Consider the following 26,864-nt stretch of genomic DNA (forward strand, 5'->3'; position numbering starts at 1 on the left):
TTGCAGATTTTTCTACATGCTAGGTTATTATCCTCCATGAGAGACTTTGAGACTTCTAGTTTTCCCTTAACAAGAATTTAAAAAATTGTTGAAAAAGAATGAATAATCCTTCAAATCTGCTATTTGCTTTAGGCAATATTTACCAAGTTTCTCTCATTAAACGTCTCTGTTTCTCTAATTTATGTAAAATACTGCGCTTGGAGCTATGAGGTATGGTTTAGCAGCTTGTGGTAGCAGTGGTAGTGCGAGGATAGTTGGACTAAATGATCATGTAGGTCCTTTCCAACCTTCTATGATTCTATGACTTTTTTTTCCTTCTGTGCTATCTAAAACAGTTTGGCCAGCCAAACAGATACTAAGTACTGACTTCATGGCTGTCACCTTTTGCTGGAATTTTACTGGTCTCATCACTAAATGTTTTTAGCATTAATCAGTATTTAATGGGATATCCAATATTTTAAATAAACTCTGTGTCTTAGAACCATAAGTGAACAGCAAAAAAACAATAGCAAATGTCTGTTTTGGAAAATAAATCACTTGCTAATTAAATAAGCATGAGGAATAATAAGACTTCAAACACAGACATCACAAAATTGCCAGGAATTTTCTACATTTCTATCAGAACATATGAGATGGGTGCACTGAAAAAGCAGTTCCCTCAAATTCTCACAGAATGGGTAATAGACGAGAAAGCTTCAACTTCCATATGAGTGATTTCATGAACATACAATTTTCTTAGTAAATTCCACGAAAGGACTCATGAGCTCTGAGAATTTCTGGTCAAGTAGTTCTGACATTGAGAGACAGTTGAATTGTTCCTTCCTCTTATAAAACCACCAAATTCATTACTGCTTGAGACCTATGTAGCTCTACTACATACCCATTTTGATGTGTAGTGCTCAACTGGCTTTAGGTTACTGAGGAGAAAGTAAGTTGAAAATTTTGTTTCTATTTGATATCCCATAGGACAGTAAAATTGTAGAGATGGTCTTCATAATTTTTGAACAAAAAGCTCATACATAAAACCGCTAGGGTTATGTGGAGTTTAGAGTTTATGGATAGGGTTATTGGGAGTGACAGGTGATTTGGTTCCCGTGGTTTGGTTTAATGTTTAAACTCATGGGCACAGTTCTTTCTGAAATGGCCCAGGATATCTGAGGCATCCACAGAAGTAAATGTGGGAGATCCAGGCCATTCTGGGCCCATAGGTGCATGCCCAAGTTTAGGCAACTCAGAGTCTGGAGCTCTCGATTTCAGGAGCAGGTGATCAGAATTTTCTAAAAATGTAGTTGTGCTCAAATGGATAGAAGTCAAGTCTTTTCTTCCTACCAAGTACAATCTCCTTTCTTGTGTACCACAGCCTCTCCCAAAGGAGAGGAAATGGAAAACGCAACCATATTTTTCTGCCCGTTGTTGAACACTGTGAAGAGCAGAGGGCTCTGGAACTTTTGTTCTTTATTATCTGGAGAATCAAATTCAGTGGAGAAATTCTTCAGGGTCACAAGATGAGTGCACACCAGAAAATAACTCTTTGGTATAGCCTTTTCTCACTGCGGAGCAAGTACTGGTGGCATTGGATTGAAGCCAGTCCCAGAAGAACATAATGCAGTTTACAGAATTTTATTTCCATTAAAAAGCTCTTTGCTGTCCTGTTGTTAATTGCTAAAGTGATGAGGCCTCTGGTGTAATATCCAGTATGGCTAACTGTGATGTTTCATAGCACTATAACATTATAAAAAGTGAGGACAATGTGCTCATCAGGTACATAGTCTTGGCATTGTGGCTACCACAACTCTAATCAAAACACCAGGCTCTATGCAGGGTGTGCGTTAGTTTACACAGACCCTGTTTGTGCTGGTGACTTGCTCTACTTTTAGTACAAGACACTCTTTTAAGTAAACACCAAAAGAAAGTAGCTCTACAAAAAAAGCCAATACCGCAACTTGGCCCTAAGATTGGAAGTGGGAAAAGAGAGAGCAGCTGATGCTCTATCGTTGAGTTGTTATGAGCTAGGTATCACTTTTACTAAGGATCTGCCAAGATATGTCAATATCCACTAGCCATTCATTCTGAAAAAACTGTCCCATGAAATGAGAATGGCGTCGAGCCTCTGCCATGCCTTTTCTGCCAGCCAGTGCATAGAGCCATTGCTCTTAAAGACATGATCAGGTTTTTATTTTTGCCCTTGGTTCTGCTATATGTTGCACTCACAAATGTAGCAATGAAGCTGTGGTTTCCCACCATTATCCAAGTATTTCAGACCTCTGCATGCCTCTTTGCCTGACTTTTCTCTCACTCTGGAAAGTACTGGAATTAGGGCCATTAAATTCAAGTTTTTCTTTTCAGGGATCTCATAGGTAGCATGTGATCTTGTAAGTGGTGCTTCTGTTTGTTCTTCCTACGTATTTACTGCATAGCTCATAAGAGGAAACCAAATAGCTTTTCTTCCCATTGCCTCCCCCTGAACTCCTTTCTCACTTTTACCTTCCGCTCTGTACTTCTACAGGAACTATCAGTACTTGCCATATGATGAGAGGAAGCCCTGTATCTGTGTCAGGAGTTACTGGGGTGACCAGACCTTTCGTCTGTACTCTTCTAACACTCTTGAAAAAATGGCAGATCACCTGGTAAGTGGCAGCCAAATACTCAGGCCTAGGTGTTCAGCAGAGCATGACAGTGAGATGTCACTTTCCCCAGAACAGGCCTCTGCTATTTACCCCAGCTGTGTTTCTTGCCATTCAGCCATTTATCTTAGCTAGTGAGGACTGACTCCAATTCTCAGTGGCAGTAGATGTCAGGGTAGACCTTCTGTGCCCACTCAAGTTTGAGAAGTTAACTCCAGTATCTTGCTAAATTTAAGCAGCAAGGCTGCAAACAGAACAAAGAACTGTAGGTTTTCCTCCTGTCTAGTAGATAAAGTTTTCCACCAACCAATCTTCATCAAAGAGAGGAAACAGATCAGCTCCCAGCAGTAGAAGTAGGCTGGGGAAAGGTCAAAACAAGCCATGCTGCGTGCCAAGCTTGTCTTATATCAAAGGTCCTGTTATGTCACGTTACAAGCTCACCTCCCTCCTTCTTGCTAGTGGCACAGTGAGTAATGACGTCACAAGACCAGCAGAATGGTCCTATAGAACCCTATTTTGCATAACAACATTTTAATGTGTTTTTCTTAGGAGGAATCATTACTGCAAGTAAAGGATTTGATCAAGGTTTCAGAGATTGAAGCTGAGGAGAAAATGAGGACAACCCTAAGTGACTTCATCAATCAGAGCAAGTAAGTACATTTACTAAAGGAATGTCGAAAAATGGCTTTATATGTTGGCCACAAATTCACAACTAGACAAGAAGACTGATGATAATAATAGCAAAAATAGTACAATAAGCTTGCTTGGATGTATATATTTGTTTGGCAAAGGGCTTCCTAAACTGCAATTTCTATTTACACAAAGAAAACATTTTATTGCTACTGTCAATATTCAGTATTGACAAGAGACTACTCCAGTCATATCCATATTATTTTGACCTTCTGGACACGAAGAATAAAACATGTGGGAATAAATAGGATTTAATACAGTGCATGATAGATTTTCTGCAAAAATGTGCAAGGTTAAGATAAAAACAAAGGGTTTCACATGCTGGGATAAATCCTCCAGTGGGCTCTGTGTCACACAATATGATTTGACTCAAAATAGATATAAATCTTAACTTATTAATTCTGTGAGGTCTGGTGAAGAGCCTAGAGATTCTATTCTTTGAATCCTGTGGGCACTCATTATTTATTTTAGATAGAATTTCTGTGTCTCTGTCTTCTGAGTCACGTACTGCAGCAAGCAGAGAGCATTTCATTAAAATCTACGCTAGCAACTCATGTTAAAAAAAAACCAACCCAACCCAACCCAAACAAACACACATTCAAAAAAACCTGTTATTGTTGTGTCCTAGGGCCTTCATGAGCGTTGTTGAAAAGAAGCCCAAAGGGTTGAACTACACTACTTTGGACAAAAAAAGACTCATGCTGTTCAGGCAAGAGCTGGTATGAGTGTTTCTACTATAAACACTGGTGCAATGTTGTTAACTGAAAGCTCGTGGGTTGTATGCATATTAATTTCTATTTTATTTCAATCACACGGGAATGCTTTATAATTAACATGAATATATAATCTAAGTACATTTTTTAAATAAAGCTTGCTCCCGCTGTGCTTTGTTGTAGGACACCCTGAAATAATTCAGAAAGTTTTTGAATACAAATAAGACATTATAAAAATGAAGTGACTTGTCTTTACTCTTAAAAATGGGATGATGCTGAGTTCAGTAGAATAATACTGATCAACAGTGCTGTTGGATTTTTAATAACTGTGGTGGGGCTGATCTTCAACACTAGTAGAGCCTGGCATTTGTTATACCTGGATATCTACAAACAGACATCAGTTTCAGTGTGTTCTTGTGTGTTCTACTTGCGACCTGTTCCTAATTTCTACATTTAAAATTTTCCTTTACATTTACCCTCCCTCAGGTGCTAGAGAGGCATTAACATACGTGAACATCTGGATTAGGCTAAGCAGAGCACAAGAATCGCCTATGTGTTTTTTAAGATTATGTCTATTGTCTTAGGGCCATTTTTGGCAAAGTGGATATATAAAATAAGCTCTATCCTTGTGTCTCTATCTTTTCTTTTTAACTTGCATCTAAAACTGTTTTTGTTTTCTGTGTCCAGTTCAAAATACTTTATATTGAATAAAAATACATGTTCTCATTCCTGATTGCAGGAAGCAATGTCCAGTGATGCTAAAGGAATTATTCAGCAACAGAAAAAGATGTCACTGGATGAAATGATACGTGCAACTCAGATCTTTATAGATAAAATTCGATTCTTGGTTGACGAGGTAATCCATACAGAAACTGAGATAAATTTAAAATTTCATTTTCATAATCTAATGCTAATAACAAATCTTCATCTGACCAAAGAGTCCTCCTTTGGATGATAGACCTTAATCCTGTTCTGCAATTCATGGAGCTGTTAATAAGCTGGAGTAGGAAACACTGAGTTAAGTGGCATTGAGAAGATTTGGTACACAGATGTGGTTGTTTTAAAAAATGGCCATCCCCTTTGTGCCCTTTCCTGGTGATTTGGAGACAGTCTGCTTTCTGATCCAAGTTCATGTCTCCACTTGTATTTCATAGTGATTTGGACTCGGTGGTCTCTGTATTATACTTGACTGTGCAGATACTGTTTAGACATACTCATAAGCCTTAGAATAATAGAAGGACATCTGTATTTGGTCTGGACAAATCCAGCCAGTCCAGTGTTCTCTTTCTGCACGCTGTCTATGCTAGTAAGCCAAACAGGTCTATGGATATTCCAGAGCTCACAGAATCATAGAATCATAGAATTTCTCAGGTTGGAAAAGACTTTAAAGATCATCAAGACCAACCGCAACCTAACCATACTACCCTAACAGGGCTTCTGTTTGGCTTTGGACCTCTTTTTTTTGTCTTGTAAAATGAAGTTGATGGCGTTTCCATGGGAGGTACTTTCAGCTTAAACAGTTTATGGGCTAGTGGCTTCCTCCAGTTTTAGTTTCCTCTGGGATGATCTGCAGAATGGGTGTTCCTTAAACACCCTACAGAACTCTCTACTTTTAGGTCTGTTTATGAGTGAAAATATGGCTTGCAAAGCATGAAGTGACAGCCTCTTTTATTCAGGGTATACACAAGAGAGGTGAGGGATCTGCACTTGGTAGAGTAGTTTAACAAAAAATAATGGTGATGGCTCACACAAAGAAGTCTGTTTTAGTTCACTATTCCTTGCTATGTAACAGCCACAGAATACAGTGCCTGATGTATTCATCTGGATGCTCAGCAACAACAAGAGAGTTGCATATGCAAGAATCCCTGCAAAATCCATCCTTTATTCCCCGGAGAAAGATCAGAGAGGCAAGGACTGTGGGAAGATTAAAACCCATTTCCTGAAAGTAAGTCCGGGGTATTCTTTGATCACAGCTAATGGCCGAGGAGTCTTTGGTATTCAGGTTTCACCCAGGGACTGTATTTTACTTGTTTACCTTTGTAATACACTAAAAATGTATACATGTTTATGTATGTCATCTGTTAATATTTACTTATGTTTATGCTTGTCCTTCTTTAAGCACTACATTATTTCCAAGCTTTTGGTGTAAGGGTAATTCTTACTACTTGTCAGACCGAGTTTATAGCACTGTTATCTGTAGCTATATGCATAAATAGACACGTCTTTGCTGGCACGGGCATCAGAATGCAGCACATGGAAGTTAGGAAGAGAATGTTAAGAGATCAGCAAGCATGCAACTTAGTTGCAAGGGAACCTAGGTATTCTGAGCTAGAAGAGCAGTTGTTTATGCTTGCTATTTAAAGTATGCCTACGTCTGTGCAATATATATATACATATGTATATAAAAGTATATATATATATATAATTATTCTGGAATTACTCATCTTGGAGGGGAGTCACAGTGGATATTATACACCTACAAAAGCTGTGTGCCTAATAATGTCCAGCAATGGAATATTATGCAGTGGAATTGTTACTATGGCCAGAAGGAGAAGTCTGAACACACAAGGCAATAGGAATGCTGTTAAATTACTTTTTGTGTGTGGTTTTTTTTTCCACCTGGAGCAGCTGGATAGAAATATCTAATCTCCTGATAGTTGTCATAGGAATTTGTTCAACACAATACTGTTTGCCTGCATAAACAAGTGCTATAATTCATCCTGCAGCCCCTACAATATCAAGAATGACCTTAGGAACAGATTATAATATACACTGAGCTATGCAGAGCTAAGTGTAGTGAGTGAGTAAGGTAAAGAAATACTAATTGCTTGTCAAGACTAGTAACATTTTAAGCTGGAATATGCTTTCTTATCTGCCCAATGAGATAATATTTTTAGGAGGACATGGGAGTATCTACTGGAGGCCGGCAAAACTACGTGAAATGTGAAGTGGGCTGAAATTTGGGAAAAGTAGGTTATCAACTAGCACTAGTATGCTTACAGCTAGTCTGCGCAAACCCAATAGTAACCAGTACATCATTTACACAGTTTCAACCAACTACTTCTTTCTTCCCTAAGAATCACAGAAATTTCTTGGGATAAATGGATCTTAGGGCCACTCACAGTGAAGAAATGACATTTTAATTTTTTTTTTTTGTTTTTATTTTTAAGCTACCTGGCAAGCGCCCGTTGGGCTGGACAGTGCAGGCAAAGGTGGACATCTACCTATGGCTTGGACCTGCCAGCTACACCCACCACATCATGGATAATTTACCTGTAGGTTATGAGACTGAAATACCATCCAGTGCCAGCTCAGGGCACAGCATGGTGCCCTCTCCTGCCTGCCTGCGATATAAAAGTGAGACACTGTTTATTCTCCATAATAGTAATGGAAGAGGTCTTATAAAGAAACAGGTGGTTCCCGAAAGCTCTAATTCAGAGGGCTGGAAGATCTCTGTTTAAAGCACCTGCTCTAAGTTAATCACAGCTCAACAACTTTTGCTTAAAAAAAAGCTTGTTTCATTGCTACCTCCTTGGTTCTACCACTTCCAATTTGCAGGTGTCAAGGAAAGAAAGAACCTGTTTCCTTACACTTTCTGTTTCCTGTGCCATCAGTCTGTCTTCTTGTAATGAGGAAGCATCCCTTAGTTCATAAAATCATAGAATCATAAAAGTTGGAAAAGACCTTTAAGATCATCTAGTCCATCCCTACCGTGCCCACTGAACCACGTCCCTCAGTGCCACATCTACACATTTCCTGAACACCTCCAGGGATGATGACTCCACCACCTCCCTGGGCAGCCTGTTCCAATGTCTCACCACTCTTTCTGAGAAAATTTTTTTCCAAATATCCAGCCTGAACCTCCCTTGGGGCAACTTGAAACCATTACCTCTCATCCAACCACTGTTACATGGGAGAAAAGACAGATCCCCACCTCACTACAACCTCCTTTCAGGGAGTTGTAGACAGGGATCCTTTTCAGAAGGATGTGCCTTTTCCCACCCACTTCTACATGGACAGCATTTCTGATGGTGCTGACTGAAAGAGTTGCATGGCAAGTGGTCTTGCCTATGTGCTGCCTCATTTCCATGAGGCTGATGTTGCTGTTTTCTTTGCAATGCTGCAGCCGTGCACCTCTTCCAGCTGAGAGCCCACATGTATCAGGCAAGGGGGCTCATTGCAGCCGACAGCACTGGACTTTCTGATCCTTTTGCGAAAGTTACTTTCACGTCACACTGCCAGACCACAAAGGTGAGTTGCAAAGTCCCTTGTAGTAAATGAAAACTCTTTAGTTGGATGGTTAGAGCTTTAGCTAGATGGTTATTTTTTGCTCAGTTAAGCCACAAAAAGGAAAAATCTTGGTTTTTCAAAGAGATGCCTAGCAAGAAAAGTTAGATGTCTGCATTTAAAAGGCAATTCCTGAGAGTTCACTTTAAGCAAAGCAAAAGCATAGGTGTACTCACTGCTCAAACATGAGGTACAGTAATACTTGTTTATTTTAGCTCCTTCAGATATCAGCTTCTCTGGAGCTACTGGGCCTTTGCAGCAAGCAAACATCTTTTTCTGTATATTTTCACTTTGAGCTTTTGTCATTGCTTGATATGAGTACGAAAAATTATCTTTCCTTATAGACTTAGTGTAATAATTGATCAGAGAATGAAGAAGACCTTTGTATGACTTCTGTAGCCATGTGTGTCAGCATGGCTCTCTGCAGGGGAATCCAATGCTCATTGTTGGTTTTAGAATGAGCAGAAATCACAGGGGTGTGAGACCTTCTCTACCCCTTAAATGCTGCAAAGACGTGCCCATAGGAAGTGATCCCACTTATTCCCCAGGCATTTTGGGGCATGGATGGTTGCCCATGGACATCTGAAGAAACATCTAAAGAGAAGTGGGAACTTCTTCACAGCTTCAGCTAGAAGAGTTGAGGTACAACCTTGGAAATGAGTAAGGTCCTAGAACATAAGGACTAACTTTCAGAAGGCCTAAGCCCTCTACAACTATCTTAAAGTGGAGCCTGGAGTTCTGAAACCTGTGACATGACCAGAATTTACCTCAGCAAATATGGTATCTCTGGGATAGAAGTGTTTAAAAACCTCCTCATTTGAATTCTTCCCCCAAAAAACTCCTCAGAAGACTGACTAATGTAATTAGAAGGTGCCTTGAATACTTCTACTGAATGCAAGAGTGCTGGCTCATCACCAGAAGGGAGCAGAGTAGCACAGGTGTAAAAGGGCATCTGTTTTCTCTGTGGCCTTTTGAGTTTGCTGGCTGTGTGCCAGATGGGAAGACCCTGACTTCGAAGATAACCAATGTTAACCAAAGATAACTTCCAAAGTTCTCTGACACCTTCTTCTCTTAGGAAGAAAGTGCTGTAGCACATGCTTAAGGGAGAGGGAAGCAAAAAGCTTTCTGTGCTCTAAGTGCCTGTTTGGGCTCCTCTTGCCTCAAGGACATGAATTGATTTTTTCCTGTAATGTGATTTTAATTTCTAATAGAAGCTGGTGAGTGAAGCCAGTGAGGTTAGTGTTCATATGAACCGGGTTCAGGAAAGTAGAATTTGGCCAAAGGAAGCAGTAGTTTATAGGCACAGAATCGTTATTTATTCACTGCTTGAATAAAATATTGTAGCTGATAAATTAACTTGCATGTATTTAGAATACTTTCAGCCAAGGGTCAATAAACTGACGTCAAGAGCCTTATTTCCATCTGAAAGAGTGATAGCAGGATATGAATAGTTCTGTGGTTGGCATATTTTTTCCTCTTTAAATATCGTCTTTGTTAAATACATTTCCTTCCAAGCCAGTTAAAACATTTCAAGTGATGAAATACTATAAGCATCCCTGCAAGTCAAATTACTGCAAATTAAAAATTATTATTATGTGTGATTTAAGTGTTACATGTTATTACATTGAAGCAAAACGAGATTGAAAAAGGTGTACCCTGCAGAAGTGAAAGGCAGTCTGTTTTGATGATGTATTCCCAATCAAGTAATGCATAGGTTACTGAACAGTTCTTCTCTTTCATTAGATCATTTCTCAGACGTTGTCCCCTACTTGGAACCAGATGCTGCTCTTCAATGGCATTGTGCTTCACGGGGATGGGGAGGAAATCGCCCAGTTCCCTCCAGAGATTGTCATTGAGCTGTATGATGACGATGCAGTGGTAAACTTGAACTCCTTCTTAGGAAGAAACCTAAACTGCTCCATCTTTCTGTCAGTGTAAAGGCAAAGCTGTGCCACTGTAAAGACATTAAAAGGCAAATTGTCACGTAAAATGGTTAACCTTGCTGAATGGGGCTCAGTGCTACAATAGTTTGCAGTTCAACATCTGAAAACAGCCCTGAGATGCAACTTTATGTCCTAGCAAAGCCACAACTTTGTTTTTCCCAAGTGAAGACTGCTCCCAAAAACTGGCTTAGAGCAATTACAAGAATCTTCTTACCTATTGTCCTTGCACACATCTGTAAATACTGTAACTGTGTCTGTGGAAATGTGAGTTTATCTCTGGTCATGCAAACTCTGGCACAGTCTCACTGGCTAAAAGTAGCTGAGAAACCTTGGATGCCCTGAAGAGCTATTGACTACTCAGCACCCCCGTTGTCATAGCTGCCTTGACTTTTTCATTGCTGTTTACTTCAAGAGAAGAGTATTTTTTTTTACAAACATTAGCATCTACATCATCTTTGTTTCATGTGCCTTAGACACCTGTGTTTCCTTTTTCTAGGGTAAAGCAGAATATATTGGGTCTACAGTGACTGCCCCAGTGGTGAGACTTGCTGACCATAAGTATGAACCACCTAAGCTCTCTTACCACCCAGTGTACTGTGGGAATCTTTCTGGAGGAGACATTCTTGCTGCATTTGAGCTCTTAGAGGTAAACTAGACTTCCTGGACCATTGGATTTTACACCATGGGAATTAGTGGAAATGGCAGCTGGAGTAGTCCATATGCAGTCTTTATCACTCCTTCTGTCATGTTGGGAAACAGGGGACACTGCCTGTGCACACATAATGGCCAACTCCTCATGTGCTCTGTGCATCATTTGCCCCTCAGTTGCCCTGCCCTAAATTGGGCTCTAGCTTAAGAAACAAATATTAAACTATCACCATCATTGCAATGACCTGCTCTTTGGAGAAATGTGTGGCACTGACTTACTTAACAGCTTGAAAACACTCTCAATATTGCTCTCTCACTTAGAAAAAGAGAGCAGTGAATAACAATAATTGGATAAGGAAAGCTGAGTTTCCTGATACCTGTACATAGTAGGAGAAATGTTACACTATTTTCCCAATAAGTTGGCATACCTCTGGGGCTGGCCCAGCAAATGCACAAGTGTGGTGTAACATGCCTGGGATTTCAGGCCCTGGGGCATTTGCAGAGCCACCACTTACATCAAACTTCTCCCTGCTATGAGCCTATGACAGTTTAATCTCAAATCAGAAAGATGTGAAGCTCTGTGATACTTTTACAGATATTCCCAGGATAAAACAGGCTTTTAAGCATGATGGGCTAATTATGTTCTTGATGAAAGCCTGTGATATGATACCACTGGGACATATCCTCATTATGATGGGTACCTAGAGGTAGTCTAGACCTTAGCAATAATTTTCCCTCTTCTTTATTGAGATCCATTTATTTGTGAACAAAGAGAGTACTGTATTTTGTTTTGCTATCTTTTGGGACGTGAAAAGCAGTACTGCATAGGGGATATATCCGAATATACTTCTAGGACATCTCCAGAGAGAAGAGAAGAACCATAAGCAAAGACCCTTGTAGTCCTCATATTATTCTTTACTGTGACAGCTTTCTCAAGCATCTCACATGGCAGGTATCAGCAATATGGACATTAAAGAAATTTTCAGGAAAGAGTTCATATAAACATCTGCCAGGTTTCAAAGCACTTCCAGAGCTGTTGTGCCAGTGACTCTTCCCAGTGTCTGATCATGTTCTGTCTGAGGATGGAAATTAATATCTCTACTCACCAACTTATTCTCTTCTTCCAAGCCCAGAATCTTCTCGTGACGTATCAGGCTCCATAACTGATTTGTGGTACTGTTTGATTCAGTTGAAAGAGTGGAGCATGAAAAGTAAACAGTCAAAATGAAAGTTGTTATGCTAGAAGGCTAACTTGGTTCTTGTGATGTAACATCTTTTCATTTAAAAAAAATATTAGCCATAAAGCAAAGTTCTCTCTGAGTTCTACCAACTGAATTCCCCTGAAATTAATGGATTTTCACTATGTAAAACAGAAGCACTCTCAACTCTACTAGAGGTTGTTAGATCTAGGAAAACTTCAATACCTTGCAGGACAGTGGAGATTTGTTCATTTAACTCCAATATTTAAACAGAACACAAGAAAATCCAAGGATTTTTGGTTTGATGTTGGTCTTATTTCATCAGATGTCATGATGCAGGCAGGTTTTGCAGTCCTCAAATGCATGGGATGGTTTAATGAATTTAATAAAACTCTTTATGAGGAAATTTTGCTCTTAAAAGTGAGATCTCTGATCTAGTGCTTCATCTAGTAGTTGGTAACACTGTCTGCAGCAAGGGGGTTGGAACTAAATGGTCTTTGAGGTCCCTTCCAACTCCAGCCATTCTCTGATTCTCTGATTCTCTGATGTCTCTAGTCTTCCAATCCTAAATTGCATCTTTGGAAGTTAGTCCTTTCTCATAGCTACACAAATATCTAAGCATTTTATAATTTAATGAAAATTCTAAGAGATTGAGCAGTTTAGAAATTACATTTTCATAAGACACTGTATGTAGATGAGCATACTTTTCTTGATCACTTGTCATCAGTACGCAAGTCAAATAGCACAATGAGAGTACTCTGAGAGGTGAATTATATATGGGGGCATGGTATCTGATATATGTTCTAGTTCATGTGGTCTTTGCCTCTTATCTGTTTACTATGGTATTCAAAGTACTATATAGTCAATATATGTATTATAATTATAAAATATATTTATAGGCTGTCAAACAATTTTTGGAGTGTTAGGTGTCAATTTATTGAGAATGGAAAACTGGAGCAACTTTAATTAAAGCCAAACAGCTGTCTTTCTAGCCAGGCAGGTACTGTTCACAAAGTTGTGTGTTTCTGTTTGGCTTTTTAAACATCAGCACAGAGGTGACTGATATAAACCAGATATATTGGAAGAAGACAAGGCCTAGATCTCTGGTCTTAAGCTCCATGAAATCTACTCAGTGATTTGCTTTGGATTCTTACAGTTAAGAATAAGAATCCATAGCCATAGCCATAAGCATGTTTGTGTGAATTACTGCTGTTTTTACTAGCTTATGCTGCAGGTGCTATAGAATCATAGAATGGCCTGGGTTGAAAAGGACCTCAAAGATCATCTAGTTCCAACCCCCTGCTATAGGCAGAGACACCTCCCTCTAGACCAGGTTGCTCAAAGCCCCATCCAGCCTGGCCTTGAATGCTTCCAGGGAGGGGGCATTCACAACCTTACTGGACAACCTGTTCCAGTGCTTACTGGGCAACCTGTTCCTATACTACAAGACGTGCTTCCCACCCATCTCGTCCTTCATCTACTAGGTTCTAGGGAACAAATACTTTCTCCCTCAGGCAAATTAAACTCCCACACAACAGTATATAGCTGTGTAGGCAGATGGCCCAGTTAAAACAAGCAGAAGGCTTCAAATTTACAGGTCCTTTGAGAATTATTTCTCAGATGCTTCACCTTTCAACAGTGACAAGTTAGTCTGGGAGTAATGAAGCTCTCCAGAGAGTGTGTTTATCCCAGAAGTCGTATGTAGTTTACAAGTTCTAAAAAGCTGACAGCATGCTGTGGTGCAGTACTATTACACTCGAGTACAATGTGGCTGAAGAGCACTAGCATTATCTCTGGCTGGCAAATGTACAGCTTAGCTCATGTATACTGTCTGTTCACCAGCCTTTTTTAGCTAGAATCAGATCTATACTTTTCCTGTGAAAGTCTTCTAGGCAGTTTTATGCAAAAATTTTATGAAATAGAATTACCATGCTTTTCATTTTTAGTAAATAGAATTACCACACTTCAATAGATGCATGTCTTTAGGGCAGACTATATCCTGCTATGACAGCAGAGACTATTATTTCCAGCAAGGTGCATAACCCCAATCTATTCTAGAACATACTGCCTGCCAAGTGTTTTAGCATCACAGCAGGACAGATAGCAATCCAAGTCACACTGCTCTTTCATCACAACCTGTCTGCTTTGCAAGGTGTTGTGCAAAACTGCATCAGATTGATGCAGACTGATTCAACATACTAATCATGGATGTACTGTTTTTATTCTTCCAAAAATTGGCCTGATACATGACTGCTGAATTTTTCAGATTCCTGACTCTGATCCAGACAGACTTCCCCCCGTGGATCCACCAGATGTTACCCAGATCTACCCAGTTCCAGCCAACATTCGACCTGTTTTAAGCAAGTACAGAGTAGAGGTGAGTCACTTAGAATATATCCATTTACAAATCTCAGCTTCTTTTATTCTGTTACTGAACAATAAAGTTTTAATAACCTGTGATGATGAATTTAAAATTCTAATTTATAGGAATGTCATAAGTTTGGGTTCCATATTTCAACCAAGTATTGTCTTTTGCCTGCTTGTAAATGACAGTACCTTAAAATCAGGGAAATTACAACCAGATCTGGATAGTTTGCCACCAGAACAGACTTGTGTTTGAATTGTGCATTTAGTAGAATATGGATCATGAAGGATATCTAGCAAGGAAATGACAACACCAGATAAAGATAACTATGATAAAGATAACTATGTCAAGATCTTGTGATCTATATCCTACAGTAATAGAAATGGCCACAGAGGCTTTGCATTTCAACTGGGAGCCACTGGCAGTAGAGTAGGATCTCACTGGTCCTGACCCTCTGCCACTGAGATAGCTTTAATGGGACTGGTGAGACTTACACATATCTCCAGTCCTGCTGGTGTTCAATCTGTCTGCAAAGTCCCCCATGGTCCTTTTTGGTCCCAATAATCTTTTCAGTGTCATAAGACTCATGGCTTCCCTCACCAACTGTAATGAAACCATCCCTTGTTGCTCAGCCCTATCTTTCAGGTTCCTCCTGTGTGTCCTGTACAGTCCCACTTTTCCTGCAGACCCCTCATTCACAGACCCAGTCTCCTGTTTGTCTTCCAGATCAGGAGCATAGTTCTTTGAAAGAAGCTTCCTGGAGACTTCATGCTATCTACTACAGACTCAATGGCCAGCTTAGCTGGCAAACCTCTGTTAACCACCTCTGCTCATATTGGGAATTTTTTCTTCTCTGAGAGCTCAGACACCTCAAACAAAACAAGACTCTGCTGTTCAGACTGATAGCCCCTTTGCCCTTCTGAAAATATGATTTCACCATTCATGATCAGTTGCTGTTGGTAATAAATCCTTGATAATAATCCGATATTACTGCTTGCTTTAACTTCCACCATAAACCTGATGGCTAGTCATTACCAGATTTAAGTTATGGAGTTTTCTTGTTTGTTGTTTTCTTTTTTTTCCAGCAGTCCTGCATTCCTAAGTGAATACAAAGGGATGAGATCCCAGCAGTGGCTTCCTACTGATTGAGGGATCTCTTTGGGCAACTGATGTTCTTCTCTGCCCACCACAGGTCCTGTTCTGGGGTGTTCGAGAACTTAAGAAAGTCCAGCTTCTATCTGTTGATCGCCCCCAGGTTTTCATTGAGTGTGCAGGGAGAGGAGTGAAATCCTCCGTCATCCAGAGCTACAAGAAAAATCCCAATTTCAGTGTCCTTGCAGACTGGTTTGAAGTGGTGCGTACAGTATGCTGCTTCTTGACTATCCGCTCTCTGTTTAGGCAAGGTGTTAATTACTAATTTCCCTCTTTTCCTGTCAAATTATTTCTTCTGTCTCTTCTATAAATACTAAGGCATGTCATTTCTCACAGAAAAAGATAATGATTTGAAGATGTTTCATTTAAAAGACTTCTGCTACAAATGTGTGATAAAAGGAAGAGATATTACTCGTTATGTCTCAAGTAGGCAAGGAAATACTTTGCAACCAGGTTTTTACTGATAGATTGGATTTTGTTGCCAGGTAACAGGGCTGCTTTTAGTACTTTTTTCCTCCTTATCTCCCATTTTTCAGAGTACAGCTCTGGTTGTTCTTGTTTGATTTTTTTTTTTTAATTTTTAAAATTTCTTCAATTTATTTAATTGCCCCAGAGTGTTACTGGGCTGTTTAGAGGACTGATCATTTCTTGCTCATGAACTCTGGACCTTTTCACATTATAACCTTTGTTGTTACAGACTGGTGATTTAATTATTCACTATTTTCTGGGTTATAAGAGCTAGTAGATTCACTAGGCAAAGGTCAGCATCAGAAAAAAAACACTGTCCAATTTGCTCTACTTGGTAGCATTAACAAAGGTGAAAGCTTATTTATAAGTCAGAAGAATATCAAATATCATAACACTAACTTGAATCTTGAAGCACAATTACTGCAGTGTTTTTACCTTCCATTGTACATCACATGTCCCGAAGAGCTGTTTTCCCTTTTGTAACTCGTTCTGTAAAACATGCAGCCACTGAGTGTTTCCATCTCATGGTTGGGCAGGCTAAGACAAGTAGGTTTCATAGCCTTGGGCAAAGCAGTGGTGGCATTAACACTCACAATCTCCAGTACTACGTTCATTCCCTTTGAACATTCCTGATTCTCCTAGTTTAACCTAACCAGATATGCTTGCTTATGACAGCATGCAACCATACTATGTAAGAAAGTTCATATGGTTTGCTCTGTATTCTTAAGGACAAGGATTTCATAGAATCATAGAATCATTAAGATTGGAAAAAAAAACCTGAGATTGGAATCAGAATCATTAAGATTGGAAAAAAAAAAGTCCACTCATCAACCCATCACCACCATGCCCACTAAGCCATGTCCCTCAGTCCTGCATCTGCCCTTTTCCTGAACACCTCTGGGGACAGTGACTTCATCATCTCCCTGGAACTTTGCATCAACTGTTGTGGAGGAGAAGGGAGGAAAAAGTCCCAACCTCACTGAGGTGCATGACAAATATGCGACAGGTTAGTTATATTCTTGAGCACGTCTCATACTGCTGTCTGTCCTTCCCCACTAGGAACTGCCAGAAAATGAACTGTTGCATCCACCACTAAGCATCTGCGTAGTTGACTGGAGAGCTTTTGGAAGGAGTACTCTTGTTGGAACACACACCATCAATTGCCTTAAGCAATTCCTATTTAAGCCCCAGTTGGATCTTCAGGCCACACCAAGCAGACTTGACATTGCAGAAACAGAGAAAGGTAAATGGACAAGCCAGATCCTAAATAGAAAGACAAAGCGGAGTTTTGTGATAATAGTGAAGCAGCTGCTCTGAGGCTTCACACTGGGTACAAGCTTAGGTTTGTTTTATTGAGTTAAGCATAAGAGTCAAACTCTTAATGATACATTCATCATCATATGTGACGACAGCATTTCTAGCAGAATCATACCTAAATTGCAAAGTTTTAATTTCAGCTTCACCTGAGTCATCCCAGCCTCCCGACTTATCCCAGGAACCTTGTTTAGCTGATCACATCTACGCTGAGGTGGAGCAGGGTAAATGTACAGTGATAGAGCTAGAACCAAGTCCCGCAACACCTCCTGCTGCTGAACCAGAGCACTCCATTTCTGAACCAGAGAAAGACAGAAAACAAAAGGTGAGCATCACTGAGGCTGACAGCTAACTGTCTGCTGCAGTCTTGTAGACTTCAGCCCTTCCTTATAAAATTGTAATCTATTGTTTGAACTCAGGATTAGCCAGATCCTTAGATGTTGCAGCAGTAGAATGGTATTTTCCATATAACAACTTACTAGAAGTTCTGGGTTCCGATGATAACACCCACCGTTCTCACTGGACCTTAACAGGACTGGTTAGCAATGCTGCTTTGACTCTATGTAATTTAATTAATTCCATTAGTAGATACTGCCTTTCTTCCCTTTTGTGTTCATCCCCTCGACAAGCAGTACTGTTATAGTAGGATTTTTCCTTCTGGTCTTGAATGATCTACTTAATTACAAAATTGTCACTATGAACAACTGTTTCTGTGTCCATGGTGTGTAAGCATGGATGAAAGTCACATTGTGTTAGATGTTGTATAAAAATGGAGAGGAAAGTCTGTTTTCAAAACGTTTTACAGTTGAAGTATGAAGCTGGTGACAATGTGTGGATATAAAGAGACAGAAAAGCACAAAGAAGCAAGGCAGCCCTTGTCAGTATGGCCCACAGTGTACAGTATGTGCACATATTACTGTACAGTATATAATGTGCACATTATATTTTGTTCATGCGCACATGTTCTTCATTTCTCTGCAGTTTTTGCCACCACAGTCTCTGGTTTATAAGCAAAACTAAATACAGAGGCCACAGGAATGAGTTTCATTTCACATGTTATTTCTGCAGCTGCACAAAGCATGTTTCTTTAACCCATGATGATTCAGTGAGATGCTTCCATAAGCCTTCACAGTTAGGAGGTCAAGAAAAATGAATAAGTTTCTCATACTTAGATGTACACACCTCCCTGAACCTTCCGTTTCTTACAGATCAATTTTAATGTATTATAACAAATATAGTAGGAAAGGATTCCTAGAGGGAAATCTGTAATTTAACTCTCCATTTCATATTGAATATCACCCCCACTTTCTATGTGTGATCCTACCCCTGCAGCCAAATCGACAATTCTCTGTGAGGGTGAAGGATGAAGCTACTTGACAAGGGCCTAGGCTTCTTAAACAAGAATGAAGCTAGTAACATTTGCCACATGGTTTTAGCTTTTTGCTTGTTTGTTTGTTTTTAATGAAGAACTGATCTTCAAAAGGCAATGAAGAGTTCTTAGAATATTTAGGAACATGAAATCTGTACCCACATGTTTATAACCCTTAAAATATTATTACTTATGACTGTGTAAATTTATCTGCTGTATGGATTGATTATTTAGCAGTGTCTCAAATATTCAAAGTTTTAGCATCATAAGTAGGTAATACAGGGATTGTTTTATTAATACAGTGATCATCATGAAGTGTCTTGGAATAAAAGACAGATGCTAATTCATACTGCATTTTATGTAGCTCTTGGAGGTAGAGATTTTTCCCCCATATACATCTGTTCATTCTTGATGTCATTTGTAAGGGGATTAATTTTAATCTGTTCTAGAGTTCAATTGTGTATTCTTTGTCAGGATAGGAAAAAATCCTTGCGACGGTCAACAAAGAGGAAAAAAAGAACAATTGCAGATGAATCAGCTGAGAACGTTATTGACTGGTGGTCAAAATACTATGCATCCATGCTCAAAATGCAAAAAGTAAGTCATCCAGTAAGCCCTAACTCATACTGTAAAACTAGTTGAACCTGATATTACACTCATACTGAGGAGTTTGTCCATTGTCTTTTGTTTTTCCTTGAAAAGATGAAAGAAATTTTTCCCAGTGAGGGGAAAGCTGAAGAATGTAAGTAAATTATTTGCATTTTTCTATTATTTTGTATTTCTAAAACTTTTCTTCTCTGTTGCTTTACTGTTAACCATTAATGTCTGATAATAGCATTCTATAAGGGATTCTTTCCTCTACAGATGATCAAATGATCTACAGGTGAGTAGGTTAGAACTTCACAGATAGTGTTGGGTTAAACATGAGTTTTCTGTTCCAGTATTATGCTAAAAGAATTTTAATATCAAAATTATAATGATAGAAAATGAATATTATCCTAAACTTATACTGCATTTGTAACACATTCAGAAAAGGAACTTCTCTCAGTGTTGAATCCAACTAAGGATCAATACCATAGGAACAGATTCTGCTGAGAGAGTCCATGATCATATTTGTAACTTTCATAGCTGTTAAATTTTAGCTGTTGATCATGCTCAGGAGGAAATTATTTTGCACAAAATTCCTAAAAGAATTGGCCAGAAATAGGCACTGTGTGTATAAATATATGTCCCTGTACATAGAATCATAGAATCATTAAAGTTAGAAAAGATGTCTGAGATGATCTTGTCCAACTGTCCACCTGCCACCAATATTTCCCCACTAAACCTTGTTCCTTAGTACTACATCTACACATTTCTTGAACACTTCCAGGAATGGTGACCCCACCACCTCCCTGAGCAGCCCGTTCCAGTGCTGGAACTTCTCTTTCTGAGAAGTATTTCCTAATACTTAGCCTGAATCTCCACTGGCTCAACTTGAGGCCATTCCCCCTCATGCTATCGCTGTTACCTGGGAGAAGAGGCTGACCCCCACCTCAACACAACCTCCTTTCAGGGAGTTGCAGAGTGCGATAAGTTCTCCCTTGAGCCTTCTCTTCTCCAGACTGAACAATCCTAGTTCCCTCAGTTGCTCCCCATAAGATTTGTGCTCCAGAACCTTCACAGCTTCGCTGCCCTTCTCTGGACACGCTCCAGGGCCTCAATGTCTTTCTGGAAGTGAGGGGCCCAAAACTGAACATAGTGCTCAAGATGTGTACATATATGTATGTACATACGTATACAAATATATGAACCCAAAGACAACAGTCCATGGCTTGACAGGTTCCCCCATAGTCAAACACAGCTCTAGTCATTATTTTTGACAAAGGTAACTTCTTGAACAGACTGAGAAAGAAAAGAAATGCTCACAGTTTGCACAGAGCTGTTGTTCAAAGTTAAACTACAGCAACTTTGCATGGTATGGTTGACTGCACTTTGCCAGTGATTGAGGTGATTCTTATTTTAAAGAAGATGATGAAATTGCTGTGAATTGAGGACACAGCCTGAATGTCTGATTCTATTGCTCTCAAAATTGCAGCTGTCAGTATTTCACTGCTCATAGGTGCTGCTAGGAGATGAGGAAGAGATCACTTTCCAGGTGGAACTCACTTGTCCACAGGGAGGGAATGTTTACATAGAAAACATTATACAAAGATATAATTTTCACTTACAATTATACTTTTACTTGATGTGTTGATAAGCACCTGTCTGCTGTCAAGGAAGTTGTGGCATGCTGTGTTCAAGACCTTGTAAATTCTCTTCTGGTAGTTCTTGTTACTTATGTTAAACTATGATAATAAGCATCATACATATAGGATAGCACTGATACAATATGTTCATATATGTGTAGTTCTAAATATTGAGCAGTAGTGGTATCAGACACACACTATTCTCAAATTGAAAGAGAAGTGATCTCAAAGTCCAGACTTCAGCCCAAGAACTGATCTCAGTGCCATTTTGGGGGGCTAATCCTCTTTTTGTTGGTAAGTCCACTTTCATTGTTTGGAGTCTGGCTCATGGTTAGGCAGATACCTTTTCCCATTTCTCCTACATCTGGACTTTCCCACAGTGAGATACACTCTATTTTATATCTTTGAACAAAGAAAGGCTTGGATCTCTTGATATTTGAAGTACTAGTCAGCCTAAATGGCAGCTTCCAGTTTTAAATAAGTTATAAATGTTATATGAAAGATGTTAAGATCTGTGAGGAGTGAGAGAAAAAGCAACAGTGTTCTGAGAGGTGGCCAGCAGGGAAGGAGTTGTGCAGGACATCATCATTCTTTGTTCACCAAGCTAATCATGAAGATAGTCAGCCACAGACGGGATGAATTGCCACCTCTCTGATGACAGTACTGGGCAAAGAGGGGACCTTACGCTTCATACAAGAAGCATGAATGGAGAAGGAGCAAGAGGGGCAATTCTTATCTGAAGAACTTGATGTGCATTGCTGACCAGAAACCTACATGATGTCATGAAATCTCTGCAGGTAGGCAAACTTCAGACTACATTGCACTGACTGTAGAAGAGGAGCCAAACAAAAAGAAGGATAAGACATTCAAAAGGAAACAGCAAGAAACAACTCCAAACCTAGCAACACTGCAGGTGAGAGAGAAATAAGACCATTATTCAGTCTATCCAAAGCATAACCCCAGGAACCCCAGGAAATTTATTTCAGGCACTTTGAAATTAATATAATACATGCAATAATCGTGTATTACAACCTATTAAGAATGACTTAGAAAAGAGTGTAGAAAACATTACTGCAACTGCCAGTGCACCTTCCCTGCTGGGGTGGTGATATACAGCTTGCATTGGTTGGGTAAGGATAGAAGGAATTCAAAGAAAAAGATATAAGTCATGAAGAGATGAGGAGATATGAAAAGGTTAGGACACTTTGGATTATATTCTAGCTAAATAAAGAGAAATTTGAAACTGCTGTTTCCAAATTTTAGGAGATAATTAAGCTTCTCTTTCACACTGAATAATGCTTCATAAACTGCAGAGAGTACAGGAGGAAAAGGAGGAACAGTATAGGAGGAAAAGACTGTTTTTTTTTAAACAATTTGATCTTGTTACCTGTCCTAAAGCTCTGTCCCCATGGCACTTTGTTGTTGTCTACTTTGCTCTTCTGTGATACTAAACAGCAGTTAAAAAGCATCAGTACATCAAAGGCACACTGCAGAGAGTAAGCAGTGCATCCACACTGTTTTTCCCCTACATCAGTACTTATTAGACGTTCTTTGTGGCTCTTCAAGAGCCACTTCTACCCATTGCATTAATGTGCTGTTTTCAGTCCTTATGAAAGACTTTGACTGAGGACAAAACTGTTTCTGTTTTAAGTTGGGAATTAACTTTTTTTTCCCTAAAGGAGTTTTGCAAAACCTTGGTGTTATTACTATCCGTAGTTTGAGTCAAAATGGATTTTAAATCATCCTGTAATAAAAAAGTTGCTATAAATATATTCACTGCACCACAAAAAAAAAAGCGTTCTCTTATTTTCAAAGATTTATGAAGGAGACTTGGAGAGTGAATTTAATAACTTTGAGGATTGGGTGAAAACTTTCCAACTCTTAAGAGGAAAATCTAATGACGAAGTTCATGCTGACTCTGAAGACAGAATAATAGGAAAATTTAAGGTGAGCTCTCATGTTAAGTGGGTAATAATTTGGAGACTGTGTTTTCATGCATATTTTAGGTGTATCAGAAATGGAAGAAAGGAGTAATTACAGTCTGTTGTAAATAGAGTCATCTCTTTTATTGGATCCAGAGTCATATTTTTCCATTTCCAGTAGAAAAAAGTAGAATCCAGGACCAAGTGTTCACAGTTGATTTGAAACAAGGAATTACAGAATGTTGTAAATCACAGAAGAGGAGGAGAGACATATTATGTCGTTCACATTCCACTTATGCAACTTCTGTTACTACATTGTCAGTCACATTTCCTTATATGTTATTCTGAATAGTTTAACTGGAGGCCCTTTTATATGCTCCATGTGAAAACAATTGCACGGTCTGATCCAGAGCACCATTAGCCAATCTGAAAATTAAGTTCAAACCCTGAATAATATTAGTAGCATTTCAAGCACTTTGTACTTCAGAGGGATTGATTAAACTCGTTGATACCTTTGTCACTTTGCAATGAAAATTTCTGTTCAAATGACTTACCAATTGCTTTCAGGATTTATGAGCTACTTAGCAGCATGACTTAATATTGATTTATATGAGTTGTAACGGGGCTTCAAAAACATATGGCAAGCTGGGTTCCAGTCACACCGCTGTGAAACTAACTCACTGAAATGATTATTTTGCAAATATGTAGGCAAGATCAAAGTGTTGTATATAGAGTGTTCATACTAAGAAAAGCAAATTTAGAGCATCCGGAGGTCTTTAAATAATAAAATGGAGAGCTAAAAGCATGCATGTATTTCTTGCAGTCATCTAGATAAGATGAGTATCATGTTATAGAGGAAAAGTGTTTTAACAGATGATGTTCAGCACACTGAATTCTGTGTTCCCTTGGAGCGGTTCCACAAAACATGTGTGCATATATGTCCTGCAGTATGTGCTGCATGAATGATGTTTTGCTTGCATTTTAACAGTTGTTTCTGCATTGCACTTGATCTGTTTTTGAGGATAAATAAGGACAGTGTATTACCTGTATTACCAGGGCTCCTTCTGCATATACCCAAGTCCTGAGGATGGCAGCGTGCTGGACGGAGGGCAGCCTCACATCCTGCAAGGGATACCACCAAACCACTCCATCAACGTCCTTATCAGGGTGTATATTGTGGCAGTAAGTAGGCTAACTGCTCTTTTAACCCAGAAATAACTGGGATGCTGCTTTTCAACTTGGTTTAGCTCCAGTGTTTTGCACTGAAGCTTCTGAAAGTCCTCATCCATGTGGTAGCTTTTTATTGTTATTTCAGACAATGTTTCATGCTGTAGAAAAGAGTGTTCAGAATAGGAAATTTTCCACACTCCTCATGATGATTCACAAGACAGAAGAATCACTTTACTTGTTACAACTGAAAGGGTTAGGGCTAAAAATAACATATCGTGGACAACCTCTTCTAGGCACATTATGTGAATTTGCTAAGTCTCAATCAGGAGAGTTGTGTCAAAATTACACACATGTAAATACAGCCTTCTCAGTGAGTGGAAAAAGAACATTTTGTAGGAGCTGTTTGTTGGGTGTAGTCAGAGTGGTAGATATTATGGAAAAAGTATGGGAAAAAGAAAGAGGTAAAAATATAGAGGGCGAGATAATGAGGGAGTGCAGTGTGAGAAATGAAACAGAAGGAGCTGGTATTTAAGAGCTGCAGGTGACCAAGGAAGGAAAGAATGCCATACAACAAGACAGTGACAAAATTGAAGAGTAGGAAGTGATTGCATTATTTCCTTGATATAAAGAGGATTTGTATTGCATTGTCCAAGGATCTTATCCATTCTTTTGGGGAAACCTTTCCTGAATCCAGCCTGCACTATTGCAGCCAGCTTCTTCCTCAGCACTGACTCTCTTGCCCATTTCTTTTCCCGTCTTAGTGGTGGGGCGATACTTCTATCTGCTCTATCTTTGGAAATCCTCCTCTCATCCAAATTGTCTTTTCCCAACAACTTGCAATGCTAAATGACAATTTTTTTATTATTCAAGTAAGGCTCCTGAATCCCCAGAGCATGTGGGAACCAGGCAGGGAACCCACAGAGTTGTGCTGTGACCATACTATGTTTAGACAAGTTTCCTGAGGATGTAGTCTTTCTTCCTAACAGGCATTTAACCTCAGCCCAGCTGATCCAGATGGCAAGTCAGATCCCTACATTGTGCTGAGACTGGGCAACACAGAAATTAAAGACAGAGAAAACTACATTCCCAAGCAGCTGAACCCAGTGTTTGGAAGGTCAGTGAAGGCTTCTTTTCATCTTCTTTGGAGGTTTCGCTTTTGTCCCTCATCTTGCTGTTACTATTACAAAGTATTTGTTGTCTGCTGATGTCGGCCTGTTCAGATGTTTTATAATCCTCCTGATTAAAATGTTGAAAATGTATGTCAGCCTGTATAATTACAAATTATTTCATTTTCATAACAATCAATTCATCATGAAATGCAATCTGTGAAAGGTTTCTTGAAGTGATGCATGAGAGGAAGTGAAGCAACAAATAATCTTGTCTCAGCAAATTAATACAAAGTTTAAAGGGAAATAAATATGCACAGAAAAGTGTGATTGAATTCTTGAACAGAATGCTAAATAAATGTCATCCTTAAAGGACTAGTTTTAACATGCCCCAGTCTTCTGAATGGGGGTTCAGACTCTCAGAAAACATCAAATTGGTAATACCAGGTGTTATACTTATTTAATGTTGTTAATTCCAACAGCCAGCATTTTATTACAGTAAGTTTCCTTGTTTTAAGGTCAATTAAAATGTTTTCAGTTGGGATGCAGGTGATGTATAAGAATATTAAGTCAGAGAAACTGTACTCCATTGGACTGAAAGCCCATTAGGTGCACTAGGGTCCTGTCTACAACAGCAGAGACTTAAAGTAAAAAGGGAAAGAAGACAAGAAAAGAGTGATCCCTCCATAGCGCACCATCTCAGTCTCTGTGACTGAAGCTCTCCTTTAGTAGAGGTAGCAACTGAGCCAATAAAGTGCTAAATCCTGAAGATTATAGATGCATATAGATAGAAGGGAAATCACTGCTGTATTTGGTTTAGATAAGAACTGGCTACTTCACTGGGATAATACTTGCTGCTGCTACCAAATGCAATAGTGGAGTGACTGCCCAGCAAGTGTTCCACAGCAGTAGTATCAGTCATGGTAATCAACTTTCACCATCATTAACATTGCTGGTCAGCATGGCACCACCAACCCCAGAGTAACCCCAGAGCTTTCCTAAACTTTTATTTCCTTCCAAAATTGCTCTGCTGTTGCTATGGCTTAGAGTTTGGTCACTTTGAGAAGAAGGATAAAATTTGTCCTTCAGGAGACAGCAATCAGTTTTTCTTCTAAGGAATCTGGAGCCAGTGATGTGCTGATGAGGATATCCTGTCTTCCAACAATTTATCAAACCCCTCTTAAGTATGTTTCCAGCTTCCCAGAATATCTCACGACAATTATTCTTATCCCTTAAAATTTGCACTCAATGAAGAGACTTCTCATTTTTTTTTTTAAATTGTTGTAAAGCTTTTACCTGATCATTTTGTTGCATGTCCCCAAATCCTATATTCAATATTTAATCCAGCAGATCTGGAATAAAACAGAAAAGACTCGTGTATTCCTTTAGAGCCTTCTGAAGATTCTGAAAAGTGTATAAAAATTCTCATATATAGTTTCTTTAGCCTCATAATTTCAATGCATTCACCTATGATAGATTAAGGAAAAATCTTTGCAACAGTTCCACTACTTACCATTGTTCTGTCTACCATAGGTGAGAACAATCTTAGAACAGCACAGGAGGTGGTAGGGAAGTAGAAGAAAAAAAATATTTTGCACTGTGTGTTTCCAGTATATTCAGACATTTCATTAAAACAACAACAACAACAAAAAAATACAAGCAAAAA

At 39.2% G+C, this 26,864-nt stretch overlaps 1 protein-coding gene across 5 annotated transcripts in view; it reads left to right on the forward strand.

The window, feature by feature from the left end:
• FER1L6 (fer-1 like family member 6) overlaps window positions 1-26,864 on the forward strand; it is an 83,187-nt gene that overhangs the window by 41,677 nt on the left and 14,646 nt on the right. For 4 of the 5 annotated variants that reach the window (XR_005857660.2, XM_040695962.2, XM_046938292.1 and 1 more), the window contains exons 14-32: window positions 2,507-2,627; window positions 3,174-3,274; window positions 3,943-4,033; window positions 4,767-4,883; window positions 5,820-5,972; window positions 7,198-7,384; window positions 8,154-8,278; window positions 10,058-10,192; window positions 10,754-10,903; window positions 14,371-14,481; window positions 15,662-15,823; window positions 17,149-17,332; window positions 17,547-17,728; window positions 19,247-19,369; window positions 19,475-19,518; window positions 21,802-21,913; window positions 22,816-22,947; window positions 23,979-24,104; window positions 25,079-25,206. Coding sequence is in view for 4 of the 5 variants with exons in the window: in XM_040695962.2 (XP_040551896.1) it covers window positions 2,507-2,627; window positions 3,174-3,274; window positions 3,943-4,033; window positions 4,767-4,883; window positions 5,820-5,972; window positions 7,198-7,384; window positions 8,154-8,278; window positions 10,058-10,192; window positions 10,754-10,903; window positions 14,371-14,481; window positions 15,662-15,823; window positions 17,149-17,332; window positions 17,547-17,728; window positions 19,247-19,369; window positions 19,475-19,518; window positions 21,802-21,913; window positions 22,816-22,947; window positions 23,979-24,104; window positions 25,079-25,206 (2,484 nt within the window). In the remaining variant the exon portion in view is untranslated. Of the gene's footprint in view, window positions 1-2,506; window positions 2,628-3,173; window positions 3,275-3,942; window positions 4,034-4,766; window positions 4,884-5,819; window positions 5,973-7,197; window positions 7,385-8,153; window positions 8,279-10,057; window positions 10,193-10,753; window positions 10,904-14,370; window positions 14,482-15,661; window positions 15,824-17,148; window positions 17,333-17,546; window positions 17,729-19,246; window positions 19,370-19,474; window positions 19,519-21,797; window positions 21,914-22,815; window positions 22,948-23,978; window positions 24,105-25,078; window positions 25,207-26,864 lie in introns of all 5 variants that reach the window. The other variant, XM_003640865.6, reaches the window with a different exon arrangement.

The sequence above is a fragment of the Gallus gallus genome, chromosome 2 (assembly GCF_016699485.2).
Source record: "Gallus gallus isolate bGalGal1 chromosome 2, bGalGal1.mat.broiler.GRCg7b, whole genome shotgun sequence".
Classification (NCBI taxonomy): Eukaryota; Metazoa; Chordata; class Aves; order Galliformes; family Phasianidae; genus Gallus; species Gallus gallus.